This window comes from Anser anser, assembly GCF_964211835.1.
Source record: "Anser anser genome assembly, chromosome: 16".
In the NCBI taxonomy this organism is placed as follows: domain Eukaryota; kingdom Metazoa; phylum Chordata; class Aves; order Anseriformes; family Anatidae; genus Anser; species Anser anser.
Genome location: NC_139737.1, coordinates 11,469,003 through 11,481,318, shown reverse-complemented (window position 1 = coordinate 11,481,318; position 12,316 = coordinate 11,469,003). Strand labels below are relative to the sequence as shown.

The 12,316-nt window shown below is 53.2% G+C and overlaps 1 protein-coding gene across 7 annotated transcripts in view; it reads left to right on the top strand.

Annotated features, from left to right (window-relative positions):
• The window catches only part of CBFA2T2 (CBFA2/RUNX1 partner transcriptional co-repressor 2), a 63,849-nt gene that overhangs the window by 33,349 nt on the left and 18,184 nt on the right, over positions 1-12,316 (top strand). For 5 of the 7 annotated variants that reach the window (XM_083800978.1, XM_083800977.1, XM_083800976.1 and 2 more), the window contains exon 2: positions 11,607-11,750. In XM_083800978.1, coding sequence (XP_083657104.1) covers positions 11,607-11,750 — 144 coding nt within the window. Of the gene's footprint in view, positions 1-6,775; positions 6,795-11,095; positions 11,200-11,606; positions 11,751-12,316 lie in introns of those variants that run through there. The other 2 variants (XM_083800981.1, XM_083800980.1) reach the window with 2 other exon arrangements.

Sequence of the window (12,316 nt, the reverse complement as noted above, 5' to 3'; positions counted from 1 at the left end):
GGTGTTTTAGCTGGCCCTCCTGGTTTGGCTACGCTTGGAAGTGCAGCTGAAAACCTGCGGTTTTGCTCCCTAAAGCCCTCCTGGTGGATGAGCGACTTCCCTCGTGGTGTGCTGGAAATCGGAGGGGGATTTAGGTGGCAGTCTGCAGCCAGGAGCATCGGGGCTGGGACATGAGGATTTGCTATGCTGGACGCGTTGGTCAGAAAGATCCTCTTAAGGATGGGTGGGAGCTTCTGTAGAAGCAGAGCAGCCTCGTGCCAGTGCATGGGCTGCCTGCTTCTCTGCTTCGTCCCCTGCAAAGCAGGCACAGGCTTGCCTGGGACCCGCAGCGGCTCTGCAAACGTCAGCTGGGACGGAGCACGGTGGCCACGTGTCATGATGCAGAGGCAAGTGGTTTGACCTCGATCTCTTTCATTTGAAATGGCATGTCTGCAAGCGCGGAGGTTAACAATGCACCAGCAAATGAAATGGACCCTGCTTGACGTGAGGTTTTTCCCAAAGGGAGCATCCCGGATGACTGATCCTGGGCAGGCAAGGATTCATCACGTAGCGAGGAGAGAGGGACCGCTGGTGGGAAGCCCTTAAGCAAAAGGGCTCACTGCAGTGACCTAGAAACAGCGTCTTTCTCAACATCTGCTAAATTTCTTACAGAATTGGCTAGAAAATCACTTTCTCTTCCACAACTTTATTTTTCCTACTAAAATTAAGATCTGGGGAATAAAACACTGGGCAGTGAAAAAGAAGGGTCAGCAGCCTGGTGGTTCGGAGCAGACCATCGTGGCTTTTTTTCTGCTTCCAGCAATGAACCAAACTCGCAGTGTGGAGGCTGCAGGATCTGTCTGCAAGATATATGAGCTGTCCGATGCTCCCTGCTACAGCCTGTGCATACCAGGCAGGGTGCTTGGGTTGGGAGCATCGCTCTCAGTGCTCACCCGAACGTTTTGCAGCAGCCCTGCACAAAGAAAGGGCTGCATCGGCGGCTGCAGCGTCGTAGCTGTGGCCGTGATTTTGCAGCACCGCAGCTCAGCCGCCTGGGAACAGAAGGGCGCTGCAAAATCACAGCCCTGCTGCTGCAGAAATGTTTCCGGAAGGTTCCCTTCCCTGGGCTGTTTTGTTAAAGAGTGAGGTGGGGCAGCTGCAGAGGGTCCCAGGCTCCGGGAGCTGGAGCAGAGGTGAGATGTGTAGCTGACATCTGCCGTGTCCACGTCTCCTCGTCGATGGATGGTAAGCAGCGAGCGCTGCCGACGTTGCGCACGCCCTGCTCGTCGTGCCCGTGCCGGGGTGAGTCCGTCCTGCAGCCGGTGACGGCCTCCGTGCCGCTGGCCCCACGCAGGCTGCTCCACGGGCTGCTTCTCCTGCCGGGGCCGCTCCTCAAAGTCTGCACCAGCATCTCGTAATTTTCTGCTGCGAGCCCATATAAATCAGCGGATACATTTCCATTGACCATTAGGAGCTGTGGAGAGCCCCTCAGAGCTAATTAGTAATAAGAGGATGCCAATTAAATGCTGCTCCCTGGGCTATACTGTCACTTCTCCGATACTGCTGTGTTGAAAAGGAAGGTAACAAAATGGAGCTCAGCGCATATGTATTCCATCTGGAAAGCAGGGGAAGGGTGGAGCCGCTTGTTAAATGGCAAGCGGTCCAAGTTTTAAAAGGGTTTATGAGTGCTAGATAAAATCATATCCTAAATGCGGTCTCAAAGCCTCTGCAAAGGTAGAAAACATTTACAAAAGTTTGAGCTTGCTTTAGTGACTGTTCTCCTTTTGGGGTCACCCGTTTACAGGCATGAAAGTTGTGTCTTTATCTAGTCTATAGTGTTTAATGTAAGCAGGAAGAAAAAACATTGCCGCGCCGCAAATTATAGTGCAAAGTTGTTCTGTATAACATAGGGGAATTCTCAGGACAAATTAGTTTCTTTAAACCTTAGCAGATCTTAGCACAGCTTTGTTTTAAAAGCAGTACTTGCAAAAGTTTTGAAGGCAGTCTCACCCATACTGGAGGTTTTGTTTTGTGAAACTTGAGTCCTACCTTAACGGACTGGAGGATGAAATGAATTTCGTGCTGTAAGTACCCTGTACAACAGGCTGGCTTTCCCAGAGAGGGCTTGTGCTGAAAGCCTGCTAAAACTGGTGGGCACCGAATAGATACCAAAAACTAGGCCACTAATTAGGAGTAAGAAGAGTTTGGGGGTTGTTCTAAATGGGTACCTCCGTAACCAAGACGTGCTCCTGAGGAGCATCAAGGAGGGGGAGGAAGGTTGCAAGACACCGGTGGTGTGCAAGGGGCGGGCAGCAGAGCTGGTGGCTTTGGCCTTGAGGCGCAGGGGCCGCCTTGCACGCTCGGTGCTGCCGAGCGGAGGCTGGAAAGAGCAGGCCTTCGGGGACAAGCCCTTAAAGCCAACTTCTTTAGTGCCCTCTCATGCCGAAAGATTGGCAGAGATGGTAGAAGTGCTGTATGTCACCCCTGTAAGCGCGGTTAACTCAATTCTTGCTTTCGCTATACGCAGCATTTGCTGTAAGTGAAACTCGATCTATTTGTTCCAAACACGACCTTTCTTTGTATGAGTAAGTCCCACAAAATGGTCATTTCAGAAAAAAAAAAAACAAAAAAAAACCTGACACCAAGCTGTTGCTCCGAGACTCTTTCTAAATCGTATCCCTTTTGTACTTGTTGTGTCTGGGCTCCGCCGGGCTCGGGAGCCGTTAATCTTCCTCGTGTTTTCTCCCCGTGGCAAACGAGAGGCAGATGTTCCCATCTGGAGAGCCCGCGCCAGCCTCCGCCGCTCCGCTCCGCGCCCGAACGCAGCCGGGGTGCTGGGAGAGGCGGGTGGCGGGCAGAGGCTTCTGGGGACTGATTCTTCCGTGGTTGTCAGAATCGTCTGTGTGGCAGCCAGGGCTGCCAGCGTCTGGCATTCGAAACGCTTGAGCCTAATAAGTAAATGGTGCGGGGGAGAAAATATCTCCTCGTATCGGAATAGTGGGGGCGATTGAAAACGACAAAAAAAAAAAAGCCTTGATTCTGTGACTTTAAAAGGAGCAGTAAACGAATGGAAGAATGACCAACTCTTCAGCAGCAGCTAATGAAACTAAGCAGCGGGCGTCTCGGGCGTTGGTCGAATGTAGTTGGCTCCGACGAGGCCCCGGTTATAACCCGGCCGGGTGGGCTGAGCCGTGCCGGGGTTGGCTCGGGGGGAGCGCTCTCCTGATCCCCACAGCGCTTTCCTTTCCACCTTGAAGGCGAAATCCTGGCCGCTGCCTTGGTTTCGATGCCAGGGAGCCGAAGCTCGGAGCCAACTCCTGATATCCGAGTCCCCGAATGCGTTTGCTTGGGCGTGAGCCGTGCAGGGAGGGCAGGGGTTGAGACGGCTTCTTGGTAAGCAGCCCCAGCTCCCAGGTGGCTGCTGAGCCAGCTGTGGGTGGCTGTTCGGCCAGCTTTCCCTGTCTTAATGCTTACTCATAGGATCATAGACTCATTTAGGTTGGATAAGACCCTTAAGATCACAAAGCCAACCATCAACCTAACACTGCCAAGTCCAGTGCTAAATCATGTCCCTGAGCAACGTGTCCACTTGTTCCGTGGTGTGGGGATACCGAGGGTACCATGCTGGTTTGTTTCCTTGCAGAAGCAAGACTACGAGAATCTGGGGGCCCTGAGCAAGCCTGTGGGGGATTTTAGATGCAATAATAGCTCGTGGGGTGGATTTCTGCAGCCCTTGGTTTGCACCGCTGGCTCCGGTATGGATCCATCTCATCTGGTTGAGAACAAAGCAGAGGAGAATTGCTGCAAAGTCCAACCTGGGCTACTGATGAGTCTGTAGAGTCAGGAACATTAATAGGTTTTTATAAAAATCACTGAAGGGCAAGACAGATAACGATCTGCAGTCTGCCTTCAGGAATAAATTATTAATCTTATTTCCCTTATTAACTGCTTTTTGGACTGGTTGCGAACGATAAAATACTTTGCTCTTTCAAGTTCTTCTATCCAAGCTTCGTATTGAATTGAGATTTAAAGTGAAACAGCTGTGTGTGGGAGAGAAATAGATGGCAATGGAGCTACACGCGTTTATTTTTGATTTATAAAATGCCTGTCCCAGACTCAGCAGCTCCCTCCTGAGCGATGCGAGGCTCTCCTGCGAGGTGCCGAGTCCTCTCCACTCCCACAGCATCTCGCAGATCAGGAGCCTAGATGTGCTATAAACCCAAGCAAAACAGTGTAAAAATAGGCTGATGGCGTTTAGCGGAGGAAGTATCCCTGCAGTAACATAAGTTACCCGCTGCAACAGATGCTGTAGTATCGTCTTATACAACTCCCCGCCTCAGCGCGGAGGCAGGCGGACAGGAGCGAGTGGACTCAGTTGACCAGCGTTGCCACTGACCCGTTTCATGCTCGTGTCCCCCGGTTCTGCCTGTAAGTTCTCATTTGTTGACTCGAGCAAAGGGAGACCTCTGGAAGCCACCCTGAATGCAAACAGATGTCAATATTTGTGTGGAAGTATAACCTCCTAACTTCAGACCTCTTCGCTCTCCCTCTTCCCATCTCCCTGTCCCCCGGTGAGGACTTAGTTAACCCAGTCCTCCTTGTCTTCCTCGGGCTGCGGCGTCAGCTGCTTTGTTTCCGATGCTTACCTTCTGCCTTTCCCTTTTGTCGCTTTCTGATGCAGCGATGCTGCAAAAAGATAAAATATTGGGTCTTTCCTAGGCGACGTGATTTCATTTTGAGCTTTGGGGAGCTGCCTGGAAGCAGGTGATGGAGAGATTGCGATGGAGCAGCCGTAAACAGCGTCTGCTGGAAGTCTGAGTAACGGCTCTGTTGCTTTGCATGCAGATGAGAGGTTATCTGCAAGCCTTGGAGAGCTGCAAAGGTGCTCTGCAGATGGCTTAGAGCTGTCAAGGGGAGGGAAAGGCAACCTTAGAGCAGAGGAAAGATGTTAATAAAATTTAAATGTAATTCTTCCCATTTCTCAGTTCCTAAATGTGAAAAATATTAGCTTGGTGGAGACTGAAAACAGATGGTGAGCAGTTGGAGCAGATAAGCATGTTATTCAAAATAAACATTCGCCAAAGCTGGGGAGGTGGCGAACCATATTTCATTTCACCCTATTTACATTATCGGGTCAGGTTACACTGATGCTGCCTCTCGTTTGCATTCAGATTATCAACAGGGAACCCTGCAAAGCAAGCCTGCTGCAGCGGGCCCTTGTAATCCCAGACACGGCTGGGCTGGAAGGGAGGCTTTGGGGCCATTTCCCTGGCCTGTTCTCCAGGACAATATATTAGGTCCGTTATGTTAAAGGAACTCTCCTAGACCGTTGGCAGGGTCCTGCCAGCCACCGGAGAGGGCACCGGGGTCCTCAGCTTCCCTCTTGCAAATGGTCTCTCTTCCATTTAGACAAGCTTTGTGTTGCTTTAACCTAAACCTGTGACTTTTACCCATTTAAACGGGGGGGGGGGAAATGAGCCTCTGCTTCAAAGGGCTGTTTCTAGAAGGGTTCGTCTGGCTGACCTGTAGGCATTTTATTATTTATGCCTCTAGTCCAAGCGGTCATCTGAGGTGCTAGGGCCAGTGGAAATGGAGGCACATCTAGAGCATGGCTCATCTCACCTGCTTTGATGAATATTTTAGGACGGGCTGAGCTGCCCTCGGAGGTCTCTGCTTTTCAGTGGGCTCCAGAAGGTGCCTGCGTGGCTGGCTCCAAGCAGGCGCCCACGTGCCCGACAGCTTTGTCGTGCCCGACAGCTTTGTCATGCCAGACCTGACCTTGGGCTCTGCTCCGGGACAGCAGCCGGAGTGGCAGGTCTGAACCCGGGGCTCTTCGCTTTGAGACGAGGGGTGGCTCTTTAGGGTGGCTCTTTAGGTTTGGGGCACGTTCTGCCTATTCTATATGAAAGGTGAAAACATTTGCTCCAATTAAACCTCTTATCTTCGCCTGAAGCCATTACCTACTTCACTCCTCTGACTTTGAACCCCTAGACAAACCCGTTGTGGACAGGGATGTATTCAGAAGACATCGACTAAAAGCAAAACCTTGTCAGGGCCCAAGCCGTGCTGACGGGGTCTCATTTTGAGACTGCCGTCTCCATCCTGCAAGCTGCAGAAACGAAAAGCTGTGCGGCACTGTATCCTATTTAACGTGCTTCTTCCTTATTTCTTCCAACGTGTTTCATGTTTTGACTTCTACAAAAAGCTGGAGCACGATAAGCTGGAGTGCCTGAATCTACCGAACGGGTTTGTGAGAAACAGTTCAGGCTCCGTGCAGCTTTTGGCAGGAGGAGCCACAGCATCGGTGCCAGCGCAGGCAGGTTCCTCCTGCCTTCTGAGCTGGCGACAGAGAGCCAAGGGGATCCTACACCTGCATCAAAAATACTTGGAGATACCAATGTCTGTGCTGCGTGTGCCCTCCAAACACTCAGCCACTGGCTTGAATCGCTTTCCTGTAAAGGAAGAGGAAAGGCTTTACTCTCTTGAGCTGGCAGCAGGGTTTAAGAGCCAGCACATACTCCCTGTGCTCACACAGGGGTTGCTGTATGGTGTTAGTTGTGCCTGTATAAACGTTATTATGTAAATTTGTATAAAGCTCTACGTTCTCTGTATCGTATCGGTGGCTGTCTCTCTTCCTGTGCCCTTTGCTCTCTGCAAACTCGGGGCTCAGCTGGTGCCGCCAGATCAAGGGTTCTGCTTTTGCATCGCTCTGCAGAGCCAAGAGCAGAGCGACGGGTGTGCTGGGCTGTCCGCCTGCCTCCCCGGGCATCCGCGGCCGTCCTCGGGCTCCTCCTGGTCCTGCTTTGCTGGGGAAGGTAACGTCCTGCTTCCATCACGCAGCATTTTTCTTTCTTTACTTAGTTTGCTCCCTAATTGCTAAAGGCATTTAAGAATTAATTTCAGCTCCAGAGTATTTGAGATAGTCCCTAACGTGTGACTATTTTTACTCGTGCCTTTTTCCTTTTCTCAAACCTGCAAGCACGAGGAGATTAATAAAGCGGCTTCTTTATACAGTTTACAATGGGAGCAAATGTTAGCCATTCTTCTGAGGTTACCTATCATAGCAACACTCTCTTTATACTAAACACGATAGCCAGAAGACTTCTTTGAAGAAAATAAACCCGATGAAATCTGTCTGGGTGTTCAGACCGCCTGCTCCAAGGCATGTCCTGCGTCGTACAGCTCAAGGGAGCTCAAGCCTTGGTGAGCAGAGCGTGGGGCTTCTCCCCTGAGCACCACTCGGAGCCCTGGATTTTCGCGTGATGTGTGCAGCTTGGCTCTTCCTCCTCTCCACGCAGGGGACCTCGTGGTCTCTTGTACACCTGGGTCCGTAACTGGGACACGCGATATGTAGGGCACGCAGCATAAACTTAAATATGCCTACAGCTGTCCCCGATCCAGCCAGAAGCTTTGCAGCATCTGAAATCTGTAACTCCGATCGCTGTGAAATCTGCTCTTCAGACTTCATCAGCTTTTTGAGAATATGAAATTCTCGCACCAAGCCAAGACTAAAACAGCATCGCCGTGCTCGGGTTTTGCTTTGCTCCAAGTGAATCATCTTCCCATGTGGATCTCCAGCACTTCCCGGGCCGTGAAGGCAGCTCTCCCACCCGCCCCGCGTGGCCATGGCACTTCATCCTCTTCCCCAGTTGACATTTGCTGTTTCTGGGCGCCAAGTTAGCGCGTGGCGCTGCAAAGTCTTGATGGTTGGCAGCTCAATGGCAAAAGTGTTGTGCCATAAACGCATTCAATCTGTGTCCTGCAGGCTCTGTTGGAAAAATAACGACACAACATTTGTAAATGTTTCTAAAGGAGATGCCATGAGAGCAAACCTTCCAGCCGAGCCCCCTTCGGCAGGGACGGCGGCTGTGAGGAGCCCGGGGTGGCTGTGCGTCCGGCACCGAGGTCTCGGTTGGGGTTGGAAGGAAGCCTGTCTGATGGAGAACCCGTCAACATTACCGGTGTAGGCGGACGTCCTGCTCTGAGACTCGGAGCATTCGGTCATTGACAAGAATTGCTCTTTTTGGCGGTGTGACCCAAAGAGCCCCGGTGGCACTGAAGCACGGTTTCAGGTGGCTGACGTGCTGGTGGGACTCGCAGGCGTTCTGAGGAGCTTCTCAGCATCCTCTGTGCATCTGGGTGTTGCCATTGGTGAGCAAGTAAATATATCCAAACACTGAAATGTGGAAGAAAGAGTTGGGGAAGGCGTCGTTCCTCCAGGGACAGACCCGCTGGCTCGTTTGTAGCCCCGGGTCAACGGGAGGCTGACTCGAGTCCTTGTTCAAGGTCTGCTTTGCCCACATGACTCTCATTAAATGGATGTGTTTGGACTAAAAATCGGGAGTTTTAGAAAGATGGTTTTTATCTGTGTTTATAGATGCCCCAGGTCATTAGCAGGAAGCTTTTAAATTTAACAGTCCTGTTTGCTTCTTGCCTGTCTGTCAGCGCGCCCGGAAGAGGAGGTGTTGGCTTCTCCCGGGGCTTGGGTTCGGTGCCTTGTGCAGTAGCACGGCGGTGACTGGGTTTATTTTGGGGGAATAAACTCCATCTGACTTCCCCCCGTCCCCGCTGCAAATTAACTTAATTAGCTCTGCTTTCTTTGCGGGTGCTCCGGCACCGTATTTAACATGCCCTAGGACTGCTTTAGGAGGAAGGAAGAAAAACCTAAAGGATTGGTCTCTCTTCCCCGATGGAGCAAGCGAACTCAGACCAGGCTCTGACTCTTTGGCTCTTCTGCTCCATTTGCTTAGGGTGGGAGGAAAGAAGGGGTTTGTTTCCTCCAGCCCTTGCCATAGATCTACCCGCTGCAATGTTACCTGTGTGCACGAACACTGGTGGTCTTCCTGCGGCCGTGTGTTGTTGGTTGTACGACTGCTGTGTTTGTGCACGAATGGCAGGGAGAGGCACGTCGGTGTCAAATCGTGTGAGTGGGACCAAACGCATCTGAATAGTTGGCAGTATCGTATTAGTGTCGTTATTACGTTATTGTGTTAAAATTAATTGTAGTTTCCCCTGGCTTTGGTATCTCTCCGCTTTGTTCGTGGTAGCAAAGCCTAGCAAATTCTGGTTTTGGAAGGCAGGCTGAAGCGAAGACACAAACCTGCTACCGTGGCAGCGCCACGAGCGTGGATTTCACAGCGATTCCAGCCGCACCACCCCAGTTACTCCAGCGGTGCTGAAGTGGCAGGAAAACACGGGTCCTCGACACATATTCATCGCTGCCCCTGCCTCCCCCAGATAGCCCTGCAACCAGAAAAAAAAAACCACGCTAGGAATAACGAACTGAATTTGTTACCTTGCTGGCTTTAGCGGGGACGTGGCATAGGGGAAATAAAGGAGCCAGCTCGTGCAGGGCGCGCGGTGGCAAGGCAGGTGCTCGCGCCTCGCCGAGCGGATTCCCGGCCAGCGGCTGCCTGCGGAGGGCTCGCCTGCCAGCTCGCCGCGGCTGCGCTCCCGGGGGCGGCAGCTTCGTTGTCAGGAGTGGCGTTGGAGCAGGTTTGGTGGTGGTGTTCCCGAGACAGCTTCGCTGTCTGCTCAGCGCTTCTCTTTGCGGGAACGCAGCGTTTAATAGGAGCTGCCAGAATTCGAGAGCTGGTTTTCTTACAGCTGACAGGTATTTGTAAAAACAGCGGTGTTGTGTGGCACGGGTGCATTTGCATGCCACCAGCGGTTGATTACGGCATGCGGTCTCTCTAACAGCAGTTTAAAGAGGCATCACCTGCCCTTAATTATAGGAGCCAGCTGTCCCAGGCGCAGGTCAGGACGGTGGCTGCCCTGTGTTGGTTTTTCCAACGGTGGATTCGGAAGCACTCTCTTTCAGCAGGTGATGCAGGCTGCGCAAGTGGCAGGAGCCCCGGTCAGATGCTAGCAACGACCAGCACCCATTTGGCAGGGGCATGGCGCGGCAGGGAGCTCGCCAGCCGAGCTGCACGTGGCGGAGGAGACCCGGGCAGAGGAGCCCTGCCTGGCAGGGAGGGGGCACGCACGTGTCGCTCTGCTGCCTGCCTCCGTCCCTGCGACGCGCTGCGAGCTCCTTTGGCAGCGTGCTGAGCAGCAACGTTTGCTTTCCTGGGAGCACAAACCCATTTTGCGGGTCCAGATGTCTCCGCTTACCAACAGCAGCCGAAGAAAATTGCTCCATTTCACCCTCTGCAAGCATCGAAGCCTCGGAGTTTCATCTCTTCTCAGCTGGATCACAGGGGAGCTCTCCCGCTGGACTCCCACTGGCCCCGCTGCTCACCACTGCCGGGTGCTGATGGTTGCACCACATCGAGCTGCTCCTCTGGGCCCTTGGCTCCATCGCCCAAAAAGCAGGTGGCCCGAAGCATGGCATCCTCTGGGCTGCACGCAAGGGAGGGAAGGGGAAGACAACTGGCAGCCCCTTCCCTCCCCACGCCGCCCCCAAACCAGGGCACAGATGGACATGCTGGAAACCTGTCAACGTTTTTGTGAAGGGCATGCTGGAACGCAGTCACAACTCATTAGTGAGCTAATCAAATGAGACAGGCGTCGCTCGGAGGAGCAGAAAGTGGTCAGCGCGTTGCCGAAGGGATGGCTCGCGTCGGGTGGCCCCGCGCTGCTCAGCGGAGGTTGCGGTGCCCAGTGCCTCCTGGGGAGGTTTTGGCTGCTCTTCGGAGATGCTCAGGCTTCGTTTATAGTGTCAGAAGCATTTTTCTGTCTGGATTTAAAAACAAAACCAAAAAAAGGCTTGCATTAGCACGTATTTCCTATTTCTGTCTTGCTTCCTTCCGAGGATGAGTTCGGAGCCTGATGCTGGAGCGAGGAGTGCAGCCACCCCAGCCGAGCTGCGTTAGACACCGGAGACCCCACACAGGAGAGCGGCTGCAGATGCCTTGTGTTGACTTGTTTTCAAGACACTGACAATTTCGGTAGCTTGCTGGCGTGGATGCCACCCGCCTCACAGCTCAGACCTGGCAGTGGTTTTGGAGAAGTCATCTCGGGGCCAGGCGCAGCAAACGCGGGGCGGTGCGCGCTGCCTGGGCACCCAGCCTTCGGCAGCAGGCGGGAGGCGAAGGGCAGGGGCTGTGGTTTCGGCAGGGGCTGGCGCTGCCTCCAGGCACCCGTGCGCTTCCTTGTGGGCCAGGAACTGCGTCGCCGCGCGGGCTTGCTCATGCGTGCGTGTGCGGTCGCGTCTGTGCAGCGCGGGGAGGCTGCGCTCGGCGTTCACGGGGGAGAGAAGGGGCACAGAACGCTTGATTTGTGAGTTTGCTTTTAAAAACCAAACATTCAACCAACCCCTGAACTGTGATGGGCGTACCTGGGAGTACCGAGGGGATTTAAAGGATGAGGGGAAGCAAAGCAAATAGGAAAATGTTTGTGGAAGCATTTTTGGGCTTGAGGGGTGAGAAAGTATGGTTGAGAGACTTTGATGGTGAACATCAGCGTCCTGAGCCTGTCTGTCAGGGTCTCGGGGTGCCCACTGCACCCCAGGTGTGTGGCCACCTGCACAGGTCCATACCCTGCCCCTTCCTGCGTGCAGAGCAGCCGCGCAGGCCTGTGTGACTGTCCCTCCTCTCGTCTTCACCACCGCAACTCTGCTTCGCGAGCTCAGTGGGGAAATCCTCATCTGTGACTGTCAATAACGTTACCACATTCTCTTTGTGCAGTTGCTGGTGAGAAGAGGGTGCCAGTGATGCCCGGATCGCCTGTGGAAGTGAAGATTCAGTCCAGATCCTCTCCTCCCAACATGCCGCCGCTGCCCCCTGTCAACCCCGGCGGCCCCCGGCCCGTGTCCTTCACCCCAGCTGCACGTAAGGCACCAGTAACACTGCCTGTCCACGAGACTAATTCCAGCGAGGAGGGAACTTGGCTTGTAGAAGTCACTGGTGGGGTTTCAGCTGTTTGCCAGGGCCGCTAGCCAGCATGGCGGGCATTGGCAGTGCCGCGTAGTGGTAATGGAGCGAGGGCTGGGGGCATCCTGCTGCTTCGCTGCTTATGCAGGACGTGTGATGGGGTCTGTAATGTTCCCCCACCACCTGCCAGCTCCTGCCTTGGCCCCAGTGCTGTTGCAGTCGCTTCAAGTCACTCTCCTTGCAGGTGCAGCCCTGATTTCTGCAATAAACTCCTTAAGAAATTGGAGTCTTTTATCAGGTTGGCTTCAAAGGAGCCAAGAGCTGGGCTTTTCACTGTATCTTTGGAGGAGTTAATTCCCACTCTGCTGTATCTTGCTTTGCAGACAGCATTTCTGCAGCTGAGATTAGAAAGTTTTCGTCTTTTAATTTCCCAGCCTCAGAAATTCCTTGCTGTCCATCCAGATTCTCTTTTCTCCATGTTTGCTTCATAATCTTTCCTATTAAGCTACAGCTCATCCTTGCCC